This window comes from Archocentrus centrarchus, chromosome 20 (genome assembly GCF_007364275.1).
Source record: "Archocentrus centrarchus isolate MPI-CPG fArcCen1 chromosome 20, fArcCen1, whole genome shotgun sequence".
NCBI lineage: Eukaryota > Metazoa > Chordata > Actinopteri > Cichliformes > Cichlidae > Archocentrus > Archocentrus centrarchus.
The window spans coordinates 24,372,874-24,396,049 of NC_044365.1; the positions used below are offsets into that span (position 1 = coordinate 24,372,874).

Below are 23,176 nucleotides of genomic sequence, written 5' to 3' on the forward strand. Positions count from 1 at the left end.
CTTTAGTGTTAGCACATTATAAAACAATGACGGACTTTTAAATTTCACGCTCACAGGTCATATATTATGTGACGGGCCAGATTCCCAAAGATCATCCACCCCCGTCGCAAATGGAAGATACCACCGATCACAGAGAGCCCACACAGTCTCCAACACAGGTGTCAAATGTCAATGTTAATGACATTTCTCCAAGCCAGCAGCAGCAACAACAGGCACAGCAGCAGCAGCAGCCACCCCTGTCTCCAACACCCAAATCACCCCCACCTATATCGCCCAAACCCGTGGGACTTAACGCATTCAAACTGCCAAAGAAGCAAGTTAAACGCTCTGAGTCCTTGAAGACCAGTGCAGAAATGCAGAAGGGAAAAATCTTTAAAGTGCACACTGAAAAGAAAAGTAAAATCATCCAGGAGCATGTTTCATCTAGTAAGAGTATGGTAACTGAGCCAGTGGCAACCACAACAATTGGTGCTGTAAAAGCACCTAAACGACATGTTGGTCTATCCAAAAAGACTTCTGACGAGGACAGCTGTCCACCTAAAAGCAATTTCGAGGATGTTGATGGGGGTGCTAGTCTTAGCCCTGACTTACCAGGAGAAGAGGCACCTCCACCTCCAGACAACATTGCATTTATGATCACCAACACCAAGGTTCAGCCACTGTCTTGTGGAGAGTACCAAGAACTGGTCAATGCCAAAAAAGGAAGTGTCCAGACTGTTACTGTAGGCAACGCAGGAAATCGAGGAAATGCTACGGCTGATCCTTCTTCGCCAAAGGATAATGGGTTCAGCAAGAAGCCTGTCATCATCATCTTTGATGAGCCAATGGATATCCGTTCAGCTTACAAGCGCCTTTCTACCATCTTTGAATGTGAGGAGGAGCTGGAGAGGATGCTTGCAGAAGAGCGCATTGAGGAGGAGAGTGAGGAGTCTGACACAGAGAGGAGTAGTGGGCTGCTGGTAGTTGCAGGAGGGGCTGAAATGGTTGGTGGCAAAAAGGTCAGCAGCTCACAGGGTACTGGAGATCATACCAGCCTGTCATCCTCATCTTCTTCTTCGATATCTGAACTAACAGACAACGGAGTAAACTTAGATTCAAATGGAGACTCCAAGGATGGTAAGAAGAAATTCAAATTTAAGTTCCCTAAGAAACAGCTGGCAGCACTGACTCAGGCGATTCGCACAGGCACCAAGTCAGGCAAGAAGACACTACAGGTGGTTGTGTATGAAGATGAAGAAGAATTCGACGGCACAATCAGGCAGCACAAAGAAGCAAGGAGATTCGAGATTGCACGCTCAAAGTCCTTTGCAGATACACCCAAGGGAACAGAGACTCCCCCGCTGAAAAAGCAGAACTCCGATGCCCTTGGCAGGACAGATGAGATTCGGAAGAACACCTACAAGACACTTGATAGCCTGGAGCAGACCATTAAGCAACTAGAGACCACTATTAGTGAGATGGGACCACTCTCCCCCGAGGAGCCAGTTAGCACTGAGGAAGCTAAAACAGGGAATGGGAAAACCTCAGACAGAATGGGGCTCAAGAGGGCTTCCTCTCTGCCTCCCTCCAGGCCTGGCCCTAAGGTACCTAGCAAAAGTTTACTGCAGAAGAAGGCAAAACCTCAGCTCCTTCCACGCCCTGTAATCAACCCTTCTACCACCACCAACACGACCACCCCCACTGTCCCCAGTGTCCCCAGCACCATACAACAGGTCTCTCTCTAGCTCTTGTTGCTCCCGGAGGCTTTGGGTCATTCTCTTTTAGTTTTCTAACTTACCTTCACTCTCACCTTAACCACTGAAATTACAAAATCATTAATCCCCTCCACAGGTGCTTGGAAATGGAAATCACAACACTCTTCAGTATAAAATCATGGTGACATGATTGGGCGTGGCATTTTGTTGGGTTCCTGGCTACCATCTTTCTTCTTCAGTTCATTGCTAAAACTCAGAGGTTTTCAGCAAGTGGCACACTCATCATCAGAGACACTGTCATGATGATCAAGCTCTGATTATTCCTTGTTCTTGACTGCATGTCCTATGTATAATGGCTTTATGGTCCCACTGGGTGCATGATCTTTCACCGGCGTTGATTGTTGATGTATTGAATGAACAGGGTTTTTGTTTTATGGTTTTTATTTTATTTTTTTTTTAACCTGGTAGTGCCTTGACTTTTCATACTTCCTATTTGGTGTGTTTTTTTCTATCTTTTTTTTATTTCTTGTTTTGTTTTTCATTTGGATCCCCCTGCAGAATACCAGTGTCGCTTCCCCCACTAGTCGGATGCCCGTCCCTTTGTCTGCGAAGTCCAGGCAGTCACCGGGTACAACTGACAAAGCAGGAAAACAGCAAAAACTGCAGGACGCTCAGAGGCAATTCCGACAGGTAGTTTTACTGTAGGGTCTTACCAGAGACTACAGGGAACAAATATAGGAAATCGAAAGCATGGGGCATGTGAGGGGGGGAGGGGGAGACTTCCACAGCTGTGAGGTTTCGAGTGTTTTGAAAAAAAAAGAAAAAAGAATAAAGTCACAATAGTGGCAACTGTGGATCTGTTAATGTTTCTCTCGAATCTGCTCTGACACGAAGGCATGTTTGACTCTTGACTGTTACCCCATAACATCACTGTACTGTATGCTTCTGCATGTCCACACTGCTCATGGTTTTCACTGTGTTGGTAGCTAAAAAAAAAAAAAAAGAAAAAAGAAAAAAATGGAGAAAAAAGGCACAGAGAAATGGAATCCTATCCTGTCATCATCTGAGTTGTCATCATATCTCCAGTTCCCATCACAGCTGAGTTCCTAAACAGTGTTGCCAAGCCCTAAGATGCTTATGGCTATGGTCAAATACAAACTTACCTGACTTTTTTTGGCTATGCTCCTCCCTTCTTACGACGCACCTCTGCTCAAACCCAACATTACTGCACAGCTTACTTAACACCAAGGTGATACGTTTTGTTACCGTCAAGACCTCGGCATAACCCACCCACCTTGCATCGTCCGTTTCAGTGGAACACTGGCCCCACATTTCCCCCTATCTGCTATCACTCTTCAGACACCTAACCCTATTATCTAATTCTCTCCAGTCCTCTTACGCGTTTCTGTTTTCTGAATTTTCTCCAACAGCTCCTCACAAGGCCTAACAATCCCTCTAACAAACAGCCACTCTTGTAGAGAGGCCCATCCTGTCTGCCACTGCACTGTCTAACCTTTGCCGTGTTCTGTTTCTTGGTAACATGTCTGTCAGTTCTGTGTGCCTCACTTTGTGTGCAAGCCAGTAAAAAAAGAGAGCTTCTGTATCTGTTTGTTTGTTTTTTGGTGTCTTTTAGTTTTTGTCTTAGTTATATTAATGTTTGTGTAGTCATAGTGTCTGTCTGTGTAAATAACTTGTAGTTTTGTTTAACATTGTCTTGCCTTTCATATGTATTATTTTACCAGTTTTCTTTTTTTTGACAACAAGTATCTGTTTTGGCATCTCTGTTTGCAGGCTAACGGAAGTGCTAAAAGAGTGGGAGGGGATCATAAAACGACTTCCCCTACTATACCCATCTCTAAAATCCCTGCTTTTTATCCTAGCTCTACTAAAGGCAGCTCCCAGTCCGCACAAAACTCAGATGCTACTAATCCCATTAACCCTTCTTCCTCCTCCTTCTCCTCCTCTTCCCCCCCTTCTTCCTCCTCTGTGACAAAGTCCTCCATTCTGTCCTCTCACCCACCTCGTTCCAGCTCCCTGCCTTCCACCCATATCCCCTCCCTGTCTAACGGATCCCTCAAACTTCCCACACCCTCACAGCACACAGGTAAAGCTCTCTCGTTTTCCTCGCAGAATGGTCGAGTCCACTCCTCCTCCTCTTCTTCATTCTCCTCCTCCTCCTCATCCTCTTCCCCCTCCCCTCTGTCGCCCACACCTTTGGGCCCAGGTGGAAAGAGCATCCGCACCATACACACCCCCAGCTTCACCAGCTACAGGTCCCACAACGGCAGCAGCGGCAAATCCTGCATCCCAACAGCCACAGCAGCTAAGGACACTTCTTAGCCCCATTATTGCCCCTATGGCTTTTACAGCATAGCAGGTAGACCTGATCATATTTTATATTAGTTTTTGATTATTATTATTTCCTTTGTATTAAATTCTTTGTAAAAGTATTAAGTGATGCACTCTTTTTTTTTTTTTTTTGACACTGGCACTCACACACTGCTACTTTTATCTTCATTTTCAAATTTTTCATTGTGCTTACTTGGATATTGATTCTCTCTTGAAGGTGTATGAGATGACAAAGTATTTTGTAATGTAACTAAAAACTATTTAGTTTTACCACTTTGTAGTTGAAGTGGAAGGCTTTCATGGTGTTGAAAAATGTATTTTCTTGCTGTAGCTATGAATAGGGAATAGAGAGTTGATGTACAATCACAAAAAATCATGTAAAAATTGTGTTTTATTTTTGAAACAAGAGATTGAATAACCATAGTATATTTAATCTTCTATATTTCTTATGTTGTCAGACATTCAGCGCGCCCCTTGTAAATGCCTTTTTCTGAATGTATACACAATGTATACAGATGTTTTAAACTCCATTAGTAACTTTAGTTTTCTAAGAGTATTTTCTCATTTTTCCACCCATTTGAACTGCCAGTTTATTTTACAGATTTACAACAGGTATACTGAATAATACAAGTTTTCCATTTTATTGTGCCTATTTGCCAAAGTTGTTATATAATGACTCACTTCAAGCCTAACCCAGTCATGAGCTTTAGGGGAATTTACATGCAATCAGTGTGATGGCTGAAGTGTTGACCTCAGTGTTGGTCACTGCTGGTCTTGGTTTGTTAAGTTAACATGTGTTGTTGTTTAAATGTACTTACATCAAAGTGATAAACCTGTTCTACTACATGTACATAAAAGCTTCTACTAAGAAAATAAGTAGTTTTGTTAACATACCAAAGTTCATTTGTATGCATGCCTTTCGATTACTTTAGGAGAGTGGTAAAAGACGACGTTTGCACAGATAGATTTTGTAAATATTTGATTTTCTCTCGTTTTTGTAAAGCTTTAAATCATGCTATAAAGAAACAGTGTAATAAAGACAAAACTGTGTTGGAGTAGCAAAAATAAAGACTTGCATGCTTGTAGTGCATTACGCTTCTGTGTTTTTTTCTCTTTGTGGTTTCCTGTTCAATCATGTGGGTGTACTTTATACTTGGTGTTTGTGTATAAATACAAAAGTGGATACGCAAAACACAAGACTTCTCACTTCTTCATTGCCTGTCTCTGGTTCGTACACTGCTGTTTTGGAAGCAAACACATAGACTGCAGTTCTGCATTACCATTACAGGTAAGGAAATGATTTATGGTTATTGACAGTGCCAGTTTGGAGGACTAAATGGACTTAAATTAGCCTACATTTAGATTACAATAGCAGATATTCATTTTACAAAAATATAAGTGTTAAACTTGTACTTTTTCATGTTGAACTGTTTTTGTACATTTTATTGTTTAAGTGAACACGTGTATATGTGTTGGACACACCTTCTCATTCAATGTTTTTGTAAATTAAATTAAATTAAATTAATTAATTAATTGTAAATTAATACTGAAGTCATCCAAACTATGAAGGAACACGTAAGGAGTCACGTAGTAAACGTAAAAGTGTTAAACAAATCAGAATATGTTTTAGGTTTTAGACTCTTCAAATAGGCACCTTTTGCTTTGATTATAGCTTTGCACACTCTTGGCATTCTCTCAGTCAGCTTCATGAGATAATCACCTGAAATGGTTTTGAAGGAGTTCCCAGAGGTGCTGAGCACTTTTTAGCTGCTTTGCCTTCACTCTGCAGTCCAACTTATCCCAAACCATCTCAATCTGACACAACACTCATCACCTTTCTCGGTCAAATAGCCCTTACATAGCCTGGAGGTGTGTTTGGGGTAATTGTTCTATTGAAAAACAAATGATGATCCCACTAAGTGGAAACGATGGGAAAAGAAAGAATAGATGGCATGTCATGTCATTGCACAATGCTGTGGTTGCCGAGCTGGTTAAGTGTGCCTTGGATTTTGAATAAATTGTCAACAGTGTCACCAGGTTGGCCCAAGCCCAAGTCTCGTCCTGTTGTTCTTCTTCCTCACAAGTGGCTACTTTGCAGCAATTTGACCATAAGGTCCAGATTCATGCAGTCTTCTTTGAAAGCCATTCCAGGTGACTACCTCATGAAGCTGACTGCCAAGATGTGCAAAGCTGTCATCGAAGCAAGAGGTGCCTACTTTGAAGAATCTATAATATAAAACATATTCTGGTTAACAGTTTTTTGTTTACTAAATAATCCATAGTTATTTCTTCATCGTTCAGGTGACTATTATTAATTTTAGTATTAATGTACAATGCAGAGAATTTTTAAATAATGAAAAACCACTGTATTAAAGGGTGTGTCCAGACTTTTGAGAGAGAGATTCATTCAGAAGGTGCGACTTCTACTATAGGGTATTTTTACAATTTTTTTTACATGCTATACTATCAAACATACCTCTTGAAAGTAATTAATCTTTTACTGATGTTAATTAATTACCATTTGCCTGCAACACTGGTTACATTGAAGGATTGCCAGGATAGTTCCTCTTTCTAATAATTCTAATGTACGCATGACAATGCATAAGGTCTCATGTTTTTAAGTCACATTTTTGTCCTTCCATTCTTAGTTTCATTATGACATATAATTTCACGAGTCATATCACTCAAGGGAGGCTATCATTGGGCTGCCAATTTTTATAACAGGCTGTTTGTGTCTAATTTGTAATTCACCAGGCTGATCCTCTGCGCAACAGCCATGAATGTTTCTGAGGAGGAGAGAGGGAACTTCTATGGCACTGTTGGAGCACTATGGAATTGTTTTCTTTCCATATTTTACATACTGATTTTCATCATTGCAATGCCTGGGAATGCCTTGGCTCTGTGGGCCTTCTTTCACCAGAAAAGCACATCTCCATCAAGAGTCTTCTTGAAGAACCTCTCTGTAGCTGACTTATCTTATGTCCTCATTTTACCCATGCGCATAGTTTACCACCTGTCTGACAGCCACTGGCCCTTTGGGCACATCCTCTGTCAGTTATCAGGCTTCTTGTTCTACCTAAACATGTACTGTAGCCTCTACCTGATGAGTTTCATCAGCCTAGAGAGATTCCTGGCTGTGGTTTTACCTATAAAGTCACAGTCAGTTAGAAAGCCTTTGTATGCAAATATAGCCGTTGGCATACTTTGGGTGATTGTTATTGTGTCCATGAGTCCTACACTTTTCTCTGGAAAAAACCCAGCCAACTCATCAGGCATTTGCAACAAGCTGTACTTAGAAAAGACGAATCCAAAAGCTTTGGTTTCCACTATTGTTGCATTTGCTATTCCCCTCACCACCATTGTAGTTTCATACATACTGATTTTGCTCAAACTAAGAACAGTGCAGCAACAGGAAGAACGACCAGTGAAAGACAAAGCTATAAAAATGATTGTGCTCATTGTGATGAACTTCCTGATCGCCTTTGTGCCCTACCATGTGTGCAGGATAATCTACATTCAACAACAGAGCCATGGAAATATTACTGAGGCACTGGGAAGAGCCAATCAGATCACATCTGCACTGACCTGTATCAGTGGTATAGTGGATCCTGTGATGTATTTCTTCTTGAACCGTGCATACAGGGACACATTTCTTAAGCTGCTCTGTAAAAATAGGGAAGATGTCATATAAACTACAAGATTCAAAAGAAAAAAAAAGGTGATGCATATTAATACTGCATATTGAAAACATTAGGGTACTTCCCATACCACAGAACTATAAATCAGATAAACTGCACTTCCCCCCATTTATCAGGCATCCACTTTTAAATTGTTATGAACAGCCAGTTGCTGTGGTTTGTCAGTGTGGTACCTGTTAGTCTAACAGCACCAAATTATTATGAAACTTTAACATCAGAGCATTGGAACACCTAAGCTTCTGTTTTACAATATATGTCACACAAAAGATAAGTGAAAGTGTGTGACATCATTTTCTAGCTAAGAACCCTAAACCCTCAGAGGAAGTAAAAAAGCCTCGTCTCCTATGGCAGGCTATGTTATGTGTGTCTTGTGTGAGACATGGCGCCAGAGTTCTAAGTTTAGAATCCTGGTGTCCCCTAAAAATGCCAAAACTGGAACAAGCACTCATTGCATTAAACTATTGCATAAAACAACTGACTTCAGTAATTATATATGCTGTGCAAAACAATAACAAACTATAATTTATTGTTGAACCCAGCAACAAATTCCAAAAACGTTGGGACAGGTACCGAAACCTAAGTTTAATGCAAACAAACTGGTGGAACATTACACAACTAATCAGGTTAATTAGTAACATGATTAAGCATACAAAAGGGGATCTAAAAGAAGCTGAGTTTTTTAGAAGATGGAACGGCAACTGGCGTTAATGCTAAACAGTATCAACAGGTTTTGATGCACAGTGTCACAAAACTGGTAACAATGCCAAGATGTTAATACAACACCAGATATTGAAGTAATCGCAACAGCATTATTCAGCAATATAAATGACCACAGTACTAAACCTTACTGCCTGCAGTCTAAGAAGTTTAAGCATGTCACCCACTGAAACCTGCGGTTAGCCAAGATTAGAAAAAAAATAGGATGTGGTCTCTTCAGGTCCTTTACACTTAAAGTTTTGCTAAAACAGGTGATGCATCACAGTGATAAATATCTTGCAGTTTGTTGCCGGTATCAATACTGAGTTGTATGAGCTCATTTCCAAAATGAGCTCATACATCTTTGAAACTGTAGCATATCTACAATTCAGCATGTAATATGTTTCTATTATTTTATATATTACATATAGGGGTTTGATCTTGTTACAGGGGTTTGATTTTTTTTTTTTTGTGAAAGACTTAGACTCTTTTTTATTGCATTTTTACTTCTATTCCATCCATATCTTCATATACCTCATAATAACTTCTAAAACTTATATACAACATCATAGCAATTATATATAAGTAATATAATTTACATTTAAATCATTCAAATTATTTTTCAAAATTCACGCTTGGGTCTAAATTTCAGATTTCCTGATACATCTGAAATATACATATATATACTTTACAGAATAATACCATAACCACTACAAACATGAAGTATGAAAATCTGTGAATTTGTAAGCTGAATGTTTTCCTTCACAGCCATTACTGTCTGCCAGCTGTATATTTGCCAGGTGAAACTTTGCTGTTAATATTTATACACAATGGGACTTTAAATGTTTTGACTTCAGCATCTTTCTGCTTTTTCTTCCTTTCTGTCTCCCTGTGTTTCTGCCTTTTGCTCCAGACATTCTCAGTTGTTCATGTTTTCACATTTTTGTGCTCAAGTTAACAAACATTAAAATTTTGCCATTCTGTGTAGTATCAGTTTTTTTTTTTTTACATCTAAATCAGAAGCTTAGAAAAATGAAAATAAAAATGTCCTCTACAATGTAATTTTACAATAATAAAAAAAAACGCGCAAGAGAGAAGAAAAGAAAAAAAGAAAAGAAAGTTCAGCTGATCTTCTAAACCCTGTTGATACCTCTGTCCTCATAACTCTAAATGAAGTGTTTTCGATGGGCTCAGGAGTGTAAAACAGGCAGACATGGTTGCTCAGGCCTTACAGGTGAAAGGGTGACACTTCTTGTTGTGAGGAAGTTGCACGTTCTCTGTGTGTTGTTCACTCTTAAAGTAGATGTGGTAATTTCAGTGCATGTCGCATTAATTTCCAAAACAAACATGTCAATATAAGGACTGAGCATTTTGTGCTATTTTTAACACAGCTAGACAAAATGTGTAGTCCTTATATTGACACATTGCTGTGTTAAAAAATGTGTTAGTTTATTCTTAAAAATCTGAATAATAAAAAAAAGCTAACACCCAGATGTACAAAAGTCAACATTTATTGTAATGTTTTTGTGATCATGATCACAAATGTTATGAGAAGAAAATCCTTCCAATGTTTTCAACATGCATACTGTGACAGCCTAAATTTGATCAAATGATCAAAAACAATTTTAGAAATTCCTAGCATCAGAATGACTCATAATTGCATAACTAGTATTTAAGGAAACTCTGTCTTCCTAAAAGCATGACAGCAGAAGCAGTGACTTGATATTTGCAAGGTCATGTACAGTAAGCTAACCATTTCATAAGACTTTTAAAGTCACTGCATAAATGCAGCAATGAGAAAATCTGCGAGAAAATTAAACTGATAAAACTTTGACAGTCATCAGTACTTTTGCCTCAGATGACATCCAGGGTCCAGTCTGTGACTTCTTTTGCACGTCACTCAGACTTGCTATATACATTTGAGCTACAGTGCAGTCACTAAGAGTTGATGAATTAGCTGTAACATCATGTGCTCCAGCTTCTACTACAACTGGTTGAGTTTAGCAAATTTACAGTTTTTCCCACCAGAAATGTGCATCTCATAAATGCCCACCAGAAAACAGTAGGCAGGTTGCAGTTGGTTGGGGTGCAAAAGGTTTCCAAACCTTAAATAGCTTGTGAGATATTTTGTGATGACCACATTTTGCTGGGCAGCTCTACTTTGGTGTTTGAAGCAATGGATGTAATGTTGGAGACCTTCACACAGCAACAACTCTATCCGACCCTTGTCCTGATACCATTTGTGGTGGGTGGTTGAGCATCTGAAGTGGCAAAGCATGCCTACATGGAACTAGATTGTAATATAGTTATAGATAGTTGACCCTAGCCTCAGTCATGCTGAACAATTCAATTGGTCTGTTCATTACATTAAAGCTATTAAATGAGTGCAATGCAACAGTGGACTCATCTCTGTGCGTGTCCTGCTAGACCTCAGTGCAGCGTTCGATACTGTTGACCATAATATTTTATTACAGAGCATGCCACGGGTACTGCGGTGCAGTGGTTTGAATCATATATCTAATAAACTACAATTTGCTCATGTAAATGAGGAGTCTTCTTCACACACTAAGGGTAATTATGGAGTTCCACAGGGTTCCATGCAAGGACCAACATACATGCTTCTCTTAGGCAGTATTATTAGAAGGCATAGCATGTATTTTCACTGCTATGCAGACGATACTCAACTTCTTGTTGAGCTTCTTGTTATTGGCTCCCTGTTAAAAACAGAATTGAATTTTAAATCAATTAAAGTTTTCAAACACCCTCTCTATTTTTAATATTAGTCTTAAAACTTTTTCCTTCCCACTGTCACCAAGTGCTTGCTTATAGGGGGTTGTCTGATTGTTGGGATTTTCTCTGTATTATTGTAGGGTATTTACCTTACAATATAAAGTGCCTCGGGGCGAGTGTTGTTGTGATTTGGCACTATATGAATAAAACTGATTTGAATTGAACTCAATACCATCACTGCTGTTCCCGTTTGGATGAAGGATTCACCAAATCCTCAGACATCTCCTAAGAAGCAATCTTCATGTACTTGGGAATGATATTTGTTTCCCATCAATTGAGGAAAGGTTTATCCTTGAATTCTTGAATGTTTTCCCAAAGTCTGAATTGAATTAAAATATAAAACAAAATCAGTATTTCTGTTTAGCCCATTTCCGTTTTGCTTGTTCTCCTTTCCTGCAGCATGTCTTCTTGTGATTAATTTGGCTCTTAATTGAAAAATTAATAATCGCCTGAATTAAACAAACAGCTTGTTTGTAACTTTCTTCAGAATATTTGTCTGAGAGTGAAGAGGTTTGCAGTAGATCTAATCGCCCACTTGATGGTGACAAAAAACATTATTTTACTATGACTTAATCTATATCCACAAATCCAGCAGCTGTGCTTGCTGGTTTTGTGGATGTCAGAGTAAAATAAACATCTAAATAAATATCTTGTTTGATATTTGACACAAGGTGAATACTGAATTGACCGGGTGGCTGTAGCTCAGTAGGTAGAGCAGGTCACCTACTGATCGGAAGGTCAGTGGTTCGATTCCTGGATACTCCAGGCTACATGCCAATGTATCCTTGGGCAAGATACTTAACCCCAAGTTGCTCTCCGACGCAACTGTCGGAGTGTGAATGTGTGTGAATGGTAGATAATTAAAAAGCACTTAGCTTAGTTAATATGGAAGTGCTTGTACGAATGGGTGTGCATGGGTAAATGTAAACGTGTTGTATAAGCGCTTTGAGTGCTCTGATTGAGTAGAAAAGCGCTATATAAGAACTAGTCCATTTACTGAGTAGTTTGAATTTACTTCATTTTTAAGGTATTTTTATGTATGTTTATATACTTTTGATGTATTTTTAATTTATGTATTGATTTTTTTTTTCGGGTCAGACATGATGATACATATGGTGCAAATACATTGCCTATGTTGAAATATATTTCAAGCATTTTTAGGCTAAAATTCGATTCAGTGTAGTAAATTCAAATGCTTACTACATCAGGAGAGACTGATTCATTTCTTTGACTACAGTGAGTTCGGCTCTGGGGTCATTTTTAGACCTTCGAAGGGAACAAACTTTTGTTTGACTTGTGCGAGCACCCGTATTTTCGACTTGTTACCAAGGCAGCCAGGAAGAAGCTGCCAGCGGAGCGGACCGTGAGTGAGGATATTTGTTTAACCTTCATATGCCATATATGCACGTCTAGGGAGTTTTCTCCTCAGCTAAAACACGTTACTATTTCCTTCCTTTAGTTTTTACGTTAATAAATGACGCAGTCAGGGTGTTGAACAGCTACAGTTACGTTAACGGAGCTAACTATGTTCAGCTGGATGCTGTTATTGTTGTTATTGGGCAGACAAAAAAAGTCACTTGTTTTTGTTGTCCCCCAGGGAAAAAAAAAAATTGTAATGCCACCTTTTGCTTTTGTGGAAATATGTTAGCTTTGTTCCTGTTGTTCCTTTATGATACAGCCTGGATAAAAACATCTTAGGGATCAGAAATGCTAGTAACAAACTCTAAAAAGCAGCTTCCGAAGTTGGCACAGCATCTTTGCTCTATCTTTCATTACACACGAACAGCAATGAGTATTAAAAAAAGTTGAGTAGTTCTTTTTTTCCCCCCAGCTTATTTTGGCCATCATGGGCACCGCATCCTCAATGGTCAGCCCAGGCGAGGTGATCGAGGACGGATATGGGGGTGAAGGCGGAGAAGCCTGTGAGATACCCGTCGAGGTCAAGCCCAAAGCCCGACTCCTGCGCAGTTCCTTTCGCCGAGGACCTCGCGTGATTGGGGCCAGTTTCAAATCCACGGGCTCTGTGGATCTAGAGTATGCTGCAGAATATGAAAGACTCCGTAAAGAGTACGAAATCTTCCGTGTCAGTAAGAACAACGAGATCTCATCCATGCAAAAGAAGGAAGCCAAGCTGGATGAGGAGAATAAGAGGCTGAGAGCTGAGCTACAGGTAAAAAAATAAACAAAATCACGAGCCTTATCCCAACCACACTTACTGGCAGCAGTGGTGTTTAGATGATTTAATAAATGGTAAGATAAGATAAGATAAGATAGTGTTTATTTGTCACATGCACAGTTATACACAGTACAATGCACAGTGAAATGTATTTTGTACCTGCAACCATATATACACACACATATAAATAAGAAGAATAAAAATTAAAAAAAAGTAATTCACACTATACACTATACTCTATATACTATACACTATACACACTTTTTAAATTATAATATTTACATTGTGCAATAATGGTCCAGTTAGGGCTCAGAGTTGAGCAGACGGATGGCTTGTGGGTAAAAACTCTTCTTCAAACTTTCAGTCTTAGTCCTCAGGCAGCGGTAACGCCGGCCTGATGGGAGCAGGGAGAAGAGAGAGTGTCCGGGGTGGCTGGGCTGTTTTAGGATCTTCATGGCCCTCAGCCTGCACTGCTTGGTGTAAATGTCCTGCAGGTTGGGGAGGGTGGTTTTGATGGTCCGTTCAGCTGAACGAACCACCCTTTTTAGGGCCATGAAGTCCTGCTTGGTGCAGTTTCCCATCCAGGTGGTGATGCTCCCACGCATGATGCTCTGGTGTGCTGTGTCATTTTCAATGTGACTACAGGCTCTGCAGAAGACCTACCAGAAGATTCTTAGAGAGAAAGAGAGTGCTCTTGAGGCAAAATATCAAGCTATGGAGAGGGCTGCCACCTTTGAACATGATAGGGACAAAGTAAAACGCCAGTTTAAGGTAAACCGCACTTCATGGGTTATACACATTTTTCCCATCATGCCTCATTTCAGAAGATGATGTAAGCCCCCCCCCTCCATTTCTTTATTTGTCTATCATCAACAATAAATGAGCATAAAATAGTCCAATTTGAAATAAAAGTCAGCATGTTCTGCTTTTTTCCCCTACATAAAAAGCATTCATTCATCTTAGTGGACTCCATGTTTTGGCCTGGTTGTCCATGCCCCACAGCTTGAAAAACACTGCTGTGTAGCATTCTCTCTAGTGTTTACAATTGCAGCTTTAACCTTTTGGCAAAATCACCAATAGATTTTCCGGGAGACAAAGGAAAAGGAGATACAGGATCTCCTGCGAGCTAAAAGGGACTTGGAGGCCAAACTGCAGCAGTTACAGGCTCAGGGCATTCAGGTTTATGACCCAAATGACTCTGATTCAGATGACAACCAAACCACTGTCACTGGTAAGACAAAAATTCACAATATTGAGGGTTTTTTTTTATTTTGTTTAGTTTTTTTTTTATTTTAAATCATCAGTCTGTTCTGCATGCCCTTTCCTGTTCAGGGACAAAGCATTCATTTTATGTACGCATACCACATATCAAGGCTTGTGTTTTACATGATGATAAAACACTGTACTGATTTATTAAATGTATGTCTTTAGCTGCAGGAACACAGTGTGAGTATTGGACTGGCGGTGTGCTGGGAAGTGAGCCCTCTATGGGTAGCATGATGCACTTGCAACAGACATTCAGAGGACCAGAGTTTGCACACAGTTTGATAGATGTGGAAGGGCCCTTTGCCAATGTGAGCAGAGGTAAGGAAACTTTGACAGGGAAGAGACTGTAGAAATAAGAGCAGTATTATGATCTGGACTGCAGTCAGGGACGAAGTAGTCATATCACATGTTTGTCCCATTGTGGTGCCAGCAGTGCTGGAAAAATAATTAACTTTTAGAGAAACTGACCACTACATGGCCTAGTTATTATACTTTTTTTTTAGGTGATCTTTGCTTATGTTTTGAAGAATCTGTTGAATTCTCCCTTCATGGGTTTAATTTCCTGTATGTGTCTGTCTTTGTCAGATGACTGGGATGCTGCTGTGGCGAGTCTGCTTCAAGTGTCACCCCACGTTCCCCAGGCCTTGTGGAGTAACACAGTGCGCTGCTACCTGATCTTCACCCAGGAGACCAAAGCTGAGCTGGATATTTTTCTAAAGGTGGGGAAGATGAGCACTATAAGTCAGCAAAACCTGTAAATATTCTGTTTTCATGTGTGATTGTGCTGGCTACTTTTACTGGGCTTTTACTTGGACATGGCTTAAAGTAACACAGATGTGTGTCTTAAATGGCACTTTGTTTGGAAAAATACCTCTAATACCATTAATCAGTTCTGGGAAACTTGTGCTTAATGTTTTAATTACAGAAACACACATCTGCACTGCGGCGAATATGTGAGAGTCTAGGCCATTTCTACCTTAATGTCTTCTTCCCAGAGGAGAATGCAGCTTCATACACTGTAGAGCGCAAGCAGGAGATTGAAAGGAGTTCTGTGTGTGTGCTTCTTCTCAAATCTACTGTCACTAGGTACGGTGAGTTTAGTATCTCACACATTTACCATCCTGTAATGAATATTACACACTAAAATCTGTGGTTTTTTTCCAGAGTTGAATTAAAGTTTTTGTATAATATTCATGCAAAATGCATTGCTGTAGCTCTGTGGTGGAGGATTGTGAAGAGGCTTTTGTTAAGAATCCAGATGGCCATCCATTGGTGCTCTACCTTAGGACTGAAGAAGATCGCAATTTGACCGGACCCATCAGGCAACTGCTAGAACGGGTCAATGCTGCAGACAAGGCTGCTAAAATCAAGGTGCTCATATGATTTTATTATTTTAATGGGGTACAGGGGAGAAGGAGGAGAAGAAGGAAGTTCATAAAATATCCATGTTTTCAGTTTTACAAGTTTCAAACACTCACACAACACATGTTCAGCAAAAGTACACTTAATAATTTTGTAGAAAAAGCTGATATTTTCTGCTTATTGCCTTTAAATGTGACCTAACACTGTGTGTGTGTGTGTGTGTGTGTGTGTGCTCACCTGTTTTGAACATTATTAGGTAGTAGATCATAGTGGCTCTGCAGAGGAGGGGGCCAGCCTGATTTATACTCAACTAGAGAAAGTCATCAAGCAGGTATAGACTGCCGTTTAACAACATCCATGTTTTCATCAATTCACAAAGCCTACGGTCTACAAGAATTTAATTTGAAACCGTTTCATATGATTTTCTTTCCTCTTTGTCCAGGAGTTGCTTGGTCTTGAAGGAGCAGATGCTGAGTGTAAGGACTCTGGGATGGACGAGGGACGCGAGGAAGACTCGGGAGATGTGCTGTGGGACCTACATGATGAGCAGGAACAGATCGAGGCCTATCAGCAGGCTTGTAGCAGCACCACCTCACAGTTAAGCTTCCAGAAGGTAGTGCAATTCTTGTCTGTCATTTATCCATTCAACCTTAAGGTTTTGTCTTCAAATCCTATGTTTCATTGGTGTTAATAAGTCTGTGATGTATCAATGGTTTCAGTATATAGATCGTTTGAATGACATGATAGCTGCTCCCCCTCCCACACCACCTCTCCTGGTATCTGGTGGTCCAGGTTCAGGAAAATCTCTCTTGCTCTCCAAATGGTAAGAACTGATTTCTTCAGTGAAGTGTAATGTATATATGGTGAAGTCCTATGTCTCGAGTAGGTTTCCAAACTTACTTCTTAGCTGTACATTTGGAAATTTTACATAGTAATTATAACACAGGGATGATCTCTCCAAGCACTTCAGACCAACACTCTTGCACCCTTGGGAAAAAAAGTTTTATAGGAAAGATGATGTTTTTTTAAATGACGTGGAACATTTTGGACTTTCTGTATTTTTTTTGTCTACTTTGCTAATTATTCTTGAATTCCCTTTAGGATCGAACTGCAGCAGAAACAATCCCCCAACACCTTGTTTCTTTATCATTTTGTTGGCCGCCCACTTTCAACAAGCTCAGAGCCGGTTCTTATTATCAAACGCCTCACAGTTAAAGTAAGGGATCTCTCTGATTGCCTCTTGTTAATGCTTTTTTCCACTGATGACTCTGCATTACTAAACAGCTACAGGAAGCTGTTTTTATGTCTGTCTGTTGTCAAATAGCTGCTGCAGCACTTCTGGTCCATTTCTGGCTTGTCCATGGAGCCCAGTAAGATCTTGGAGGAGTTTCCCCGCTGGCTTGAAAGACTGTCAGCACGCCATCAAGGAAATATTATCATCATCATCGACTCCATTGACCAAATACAGGTCAACACCCTTTACAACCATAATAGACTTAACATTCAACGCAGCTGTGTTTATTCTCTCTGCTGTATCGTTTTGTGTGTACTACTGTTTGTCCCCTTCTGCTCCAGCAAGCAGAAAGACACATGAAGTGGCTGATTGACCCTCTCCCTGTCAATGTCAGAGTTGTGGTGTCTGTCAATGTAGAGACGTGTCCTCAGGCTTGGAGGTAATTACACACTGCGTGAATTCTCAGTATCCCAGTTTTAGTCAAAATGGTTATTCATAAGCTTATCTGTGATCATGTCTGTTTAGGCTGTGGCCCACACTCCACTTAGACCCACTGAGTCCCAGAGAGGTCAAGAGTATTGTCAGTGCAGAGTGCCAGAGCATGGATCTCAAACTTACTAAGGATCAGGTCATTTATCACCCCTTCAAGGCCCTTTAAAGACATTTGAAATCCGTAGTGGTGGTATGTTTTTTAAGGATGTGACACCTTAATATGTGTATTTTGTTCCAGGAGAAGAAGCTGGAAAGGCACTGTCGCTCTGCATCGACATGCAATGCGTTATATGTCACGCTGCTGGCAAGGATGATCACCAGGTTCGCCACCTCTGCTTTCACAATTTTAAATACATTAAATAAAAAATGCCTTCTTCCAATCCAGCATGGATACTCTGCAGAGTTGGACAATATTGTCTACAAGCTTGTAGTAAAAGCAGTTTGGCCCTTTTAAATTAGTTTATGTTGTTCTTTTAAAGAAGTAGAAACAGTGCCAGAGTAATCTTTAAAAAAGTGATATGCACCTCTTTTTTTTAAGTAGCTTGTATTTTGATGTTTGAATACACAAGTTTATATTTTGTAAAGATTGTGTTGTTACTTCCTAACAGTAGATCCTTTGGGTCGCTGGAGAAGAGCCTGGAGCAGTGTCTGCAGTGTCAGGACACCATGTCAGTCTGCCGCCTGGCACTCAAAATGACATTGAGCTCCCTCAGCACGGACAGAGAGCGCCACATTATGAGAGAGGTCACCTAAACAGAGAGTTTTGTCATCCTGATTGCTTTTAATTAGAAATATGTGTGTAACTTAATTTGGCATAAGAGGAACTTATAGAACCCCTTTCTGTTTTTCTTAATGTGAGTCTTTTCTACGCGTAGCAGATAAATAGGTGAATGTTTTTTTTGTCTCTTAGATACTGGGCCTTGTATGTGCCAGCCATAATGGAGTGAGTGAATCAGAGGTACTAGATCTTTTCCCAGAGGTAGAGTTGCCTGTCCTTTCCTCTCTGCTCTACCGCCTGAACAGACTCTGCATTGTGACTCTTCGTTGTGGACTCATCAGGTTTCAACATCTACAGGTAATTCGGTTTCTTAGGCAGTAAAATTATAGAACAGCACCATTAAAGAAAAAAATGCATAATAGAATTATGCTGTTCATGGGACACAAAATTCATCATTACACAGTTTTGCCATTTTCACCTTTCTGTGTGTCTGTCAGGCCTGGGAAGCTGTAAGGCTGGAGTTTCTGGGTGGAGGAAGCAGCTCCACTGCTTACAGAGAGAAACTAATCCATTACTTCAACCAGCAACTCAGGTGCTGCAGAGATCCTCTCCATAAACATATACATCACAAATCACACTGCTCTGTCAGAACAACTCGTGTCTTTGTGTGTGTGTGTGTGTGTGTTTTTAGCCAGGATCGAGTGACGTGGCGTGTTGCAGATGAGCTTCCCTGGCTGCTCCAGCAGCAGGAGGACAGAACTAAACTGCAGCTCAGCCTCTTAAACTTGTTTGTCTCGCAAAACCTCTACAAGAGGTACAAGTTAGTGTTGACCAAAAATACGTATATGTATGAGGTAATGTTAGAAAGCCTGATGCATTTCTTCAGCTATTTTACCAAAGATGTGTGTTTGCTTTTTTAGGGGCCATTTCTCTGAGCTCTTGGCCTACTGGCAGTATGTCGGCAAAGACAAAAGCTCCATGGCCACCGAGTATTTCGACTCTCTGAAGCGCTATGAGAAGAGCTGCGAGAGTGAAGACAGCATGACCAGGCTCGCAAACCTGTATGAGACTTTGGGACGTTTCCTCAAAGATCTAGGTCTTCCTAGTCAGGTATGGTAAATGTCTTTAAAAAAATAAAATAAAATAAAGACTGTTTATTATTCACCACACATTTAATTCCTAGTCTTAAAAGGCTCAAATGTTTTTCCATTGTCTGAATGAGTAATCTTTTTCTGCTCAGAATGTGCTCATACTCACCATTGTTTGTATATCTTTTCTAGGCTGTAGCACCTTTACAAAGGTCTCTTGAAATTAGAGAGACAGCCCTGGACCCGGACCATCCCAGTGTAGCTCGCTCTCTACACCAGCTGGCTGGAGTTTATGTCCAGTGGAAAAAGTATGGCAATGCTGAGCAGCTGTACAAGCAAGCTCTCGAGATAAGTGAGAATGCCTACGGTGCTGAGCATGCCAGCGTGGCACGAGAACTGGAGTCACTCGCCGTGCTCTATCAGAAGCAAAACAAGTAAGAGGGAGTTTTCTTGGAGCTGATGTTATGAAATTGTTGTAATAGTTCCAGGTGTTCATCCTTTATAAGTTCATAAAGATGAACTGCAGCTGTTCAGATTTTTTTTTTCTTCTTCAAAGAACTAAATCACACTCTGCCAAGGCAGGATTCAGTTTAAGAAACACATGTAACAGCTAACACCTGGTGCTTTTGTTCAGGTATGAACAAGCGGAGAAACTCAGGAAGAGATCAGTGAAGATCCGTCAGAAAACTGCTCGACAGAAAGGTCATATGGTGAGCTTAGTTTTCAGATTCCCACATGCTTAGTAATACTCGTTTAACACTCGTTTAATGAGCCATATTGCATGTTTTTTTGTCTACTCCTGCTTTCAGTATGGCTTCAGTTTATTGAGGCGCAGAGCCCTACAGCTGGAAGAGCTGACCCTGGGAAAAGACTCTGCAGACTGTGCCAAAACACTAAACGAACTAGGCGTCCTGTACTACCTCCAGAACAACCTAGAGTAAGGCAAACACCACATAGCATGCACATAGACACAGACCTGTAACATTATAGATTCTCAATGTACAGTTTCAGCCTAGTACCTGTACTTTAGATGATCAGTAACATGTGCTTTGTTAATTCCACCTGAGTAACTACAGCCCCTCTCTTTGCCCTCACCAGTGCAGCCAAGGTGTTTTTAACCCGCTCTTTGGAGATGCGTCAGCGTGTCCTTGGTCCAGATCACCCAGACTGTGCTCAGTCACTCAACAACCTGGCTGCGCTGCACACTGAAAGGAGGGAGTATGAAACAGCCGAGGACATGTACGAAAGGGCGCTAGACATCCGCAAGAAAGCCTTGTCTCCTGACCACCCCTCACTGGCATACACACTCAAACACCTTGCCATGCTCTATAAACGCAGAGTAAGAAAAATGACACTCACACAATACTTTTTTGTTGATGTGGTCTGTTTTTTGGCACGTGATTTAATTTATGTATTACAGGGGAAACTGGAGAAGGCTGTTCCACTTTATGAGCTGTCTCTGGAAATCAGAGAAAAAAGTTTTGGGCCCAAGCACCCCAGTGTAGCCACAGCACTGGTCAACCTGGCTGTAATCTACTGCCAACTGGTGAGACTTACCATGCTTAGGCTGTCTCTGCTATGTACTCCAGAACTGCATATTTCAGTAATATAGGTGAAACAAGAGATCAGATTTTTCCCCTACTTAAGGAGCAATAGCAATACCAGACTTTCAAAACACCCCATTACAAGTTAAATGTGATTCTAAGTAGATTATAACCAACTAATGGCAAAATAAACGTACTTATTATACATATATATATGGGATATTGACAGTTGCTAATGCATGTGAGTGCTGCATGTTGGAGACCAATGGTTAAATCTTTAAAACTGCACTTTATGTTCTTGATGTTGTTTATTTTGAACCTATCAAATGTTATATTTACATTTTTGAGTCTCAAATTAATGCATTGCAGCAAAAAGTCCCATTTTTCCCTCCATTGACATGTTGTGATGCACAAAATGGCAAAGTATTAGTAAAGCTTAGGTTATACAGAGCAAAGTTAATTGTGATTTTTTTTTTCCCGTTTTTGTCTATGACAGAAGAAGCACAGTGATGCTTTGCCCCTTTATGAGCGAGCACTGAAAATCTATGAGGACAGTTTGGGCCACTCTCATCCACGGGTTGGAGAGACCCTGAAAAACCTGGCGGTGCTAAGGTACATCAGCGATGGTTGTGTTTGACTAATAAAAAGTTTGTGTGTTATTATTGTTATACATATGTATAATGTGTTTTTTAAATTTAAATTCCAATCTAGTTATGAAGAGGGTGACTTCGAGAAGGCAGCAGAGCTTTACAAGCGTGCAATGGAGATCAAAGAGGCAGAGCCATCGTTAGTGTGTGGTAATGCCCCATCTCGCCATTCCTCCAGCGGAGACGCATTCAGTGTGAGAGGACCTGCTCCCCTCCCACATGCTCAGAGGTGACCCTGATTAGGTGTATTTTGCAGCTGATCAATAATGGCTGTTTGTACAGCTCGAGAGTCTTCTTGGAATCCTGCGATCTTACCAGAAAGAGAACAATCCTCAATCATCAATCACAATCAGTCAAATCACATGTGGATGCAGGCTTTGGTCAAAAATATTGTTCCTGCCAGAAGGATTGTGAAGTCTACAGTATTAGTTTTTGAAAACTGCATATCTGCTGGTATTTGTATGTAATCATGTGTAATGCATTCTAGGTATCAAATAAATCAGTCCTTTCACAGGCTTTAAACTCAGGTTTGCGCCACACTAAACTCACATTTCAACTCAGCATAGATTTATGGGTGTGAAGTAATTCCAGCCATAAAATCATGATTAATGATCACAAACATGTTGTGTGCTTTCTGCTGTATAGTTTACATTATTCTTATTTTAATTTAATGTTTTTTTAAGTAGACATTCAAATTGTTGCACGTGAGTCATGCTAAAAATCCAGCACAAAAACATTACTGAGCACATACAGAGGAAATACATTAGGTGGTCCACTGTCTGTCTCCTGATAATTAACAGGACTATCACATCCAAAGCACTTTTGTTTTAAATATACATTGTTTACATTATGAATTATATATTTTTAATGTTTATGCTTATCCAATAGTGTGTTATTAAAAAAAGGCAAAGATGGAGCATAAAGTAAAAACTCCAGAACATGCCTGAAGAAGCATTATCTCTGTTCCTGATTTAATGCTGCATTTATGCAAAATAAAGTGCACATGTATTTATTCATTTATTCAAAGTATTTTAAGCGCCTTGCCAAACACATCACTGTGATATATAAGGCTCCAGGTCGATGTACAGTAGACTGAGGCCAAAAGGGACACATTGTACAAAACCTATTGTCTTGCCAATTATACAACATACAAAGTGTCTTTACTGCTTTCATTTATTCATGTATTAATAACATCTGTAAAAGGTGTACAGGAAAATAAAAATAAAATCCAACATGCCCAGCTAATAAATACTTTATTGAGACAATTTAAACAATGTTCTGTAATGTTACATGAACCTCTTAGTTTTTTTTGTTTTGTTTTTTTAAATAGAGATGATGTTGGAACACACATTCACTAAGCAAAACGCTAAATGATCTCTTTAGGTTTATCAACATGTAATTAGAAAGTGTTCCCATTTAAAT

The 23,176-nt window shown here is 40.1% G+C and overlaps 3 protein-coding genes across 15 annotated transcripts in view; all 3 read left to right on the top strand.

Moving 5' to 3' along the window:
• kiaa1217 (KIAA1217 ortholog) overlaps positions 1-5,133 on the top strand; it is a 119,218-nt gene extending 114,085 nt beyond the window's left edge. For 9 of the 10 annotated variants that reach the window (XM_030756174.1, XM_030756170.1, XM_030756172.1 and 6 more), the window contains 3 exons: positions 57-1,712; positions 2,253-2,384; positions 3,486-5,133. In XM_030756174.1, coding sequence (XP_030612034.1) covers positions 57-1,712; positions 2,253-2,384; positions 3,486-4,034 — 2,337 coding nt within the window. In that variant the 3' untranslated portion in view covers positions 4,035-5,133. The remainder of the gene's footprint in view (positions 1-56; positions 1,713-2,252; positions 2,385-3,485) is intronic. The other variant, XM_030756179.1, reaches the window with a different exon arrangement.
• Positions 5,134-5,177: 44 nt separating this feature from the next.
• Positions 5,178-7,813, top strand: LOC115799161 (uracil nucleotide/cysteinyl leukotriene receptor). The gene is given in 3 exon segments (XM_075074458.1): positions 5,178-5,303; positions 5,306-5,331; positions 6,798-7,813. Coding segments are annotated over 3 exon segments (1,089 nt in total). The 3' UTR covers positions 7,735-7,813.
• Positions 7,814-12,553: 4,740 nt separating this feature from the next.
• On the top strand, positions 12,554-22,796 carry nphp3 (nephronophthisis 3). Of its 4 annotated transcripts, none has more exons than XM_030756923.1 (27): positions 12,554-12,590; positions 13,059-13,397; positions 14,049-14,174; positions 14,484-14,634; positions 14,835-14,987; positions 15,255-15,388; positions 15,595-15,755; positions 15,884-16,040; positions 16,288-16,362; positions 16,474-16,644; positions 16,751-16,854; positions 17,133-17,247; positions 17,356-17,499; positions 17,607-17,704; positions 17,791-17,893; positions 17,996-18,078; positions 18,366-18,501; positions 18,668-18,832; positions 18,973-19,289; positions 19,396-19,585; positions 19,756-19,997; positions 20,198-20,273; positions 20,373-20,500; positions 20,662-20,902; positions 20,984-21,109; positions 21,604-21,719; positions 21,819-22,796. In XM_030756923.1, exons 2-27 carry the CDS (start codon positions 13,074-13,076, stop codon positions 21,985-21,987), a joined length of 4,005 nt encoding a protein of 1,334 aa, XP_030612783.1. In that variant the 5' UTR covers positions 12,554-12,590; positions 13,059-13,073; the 3' UTR covers positions 21,988-22,796. The 4 variants fall into 4 exon arrangements, with proteins under 4 accessions (XP_030612783.1, XP_030612785.1, XP_030612784.1 ...); XM_030756925.1 differs by having other exon boundaries at positions 15,956-16,040; XM_030756924.1 differs by having other exon boundaries at positions 12,563-12,594.
• Positions 22,797-23,176: the final 380 nt, after the last annotated feature.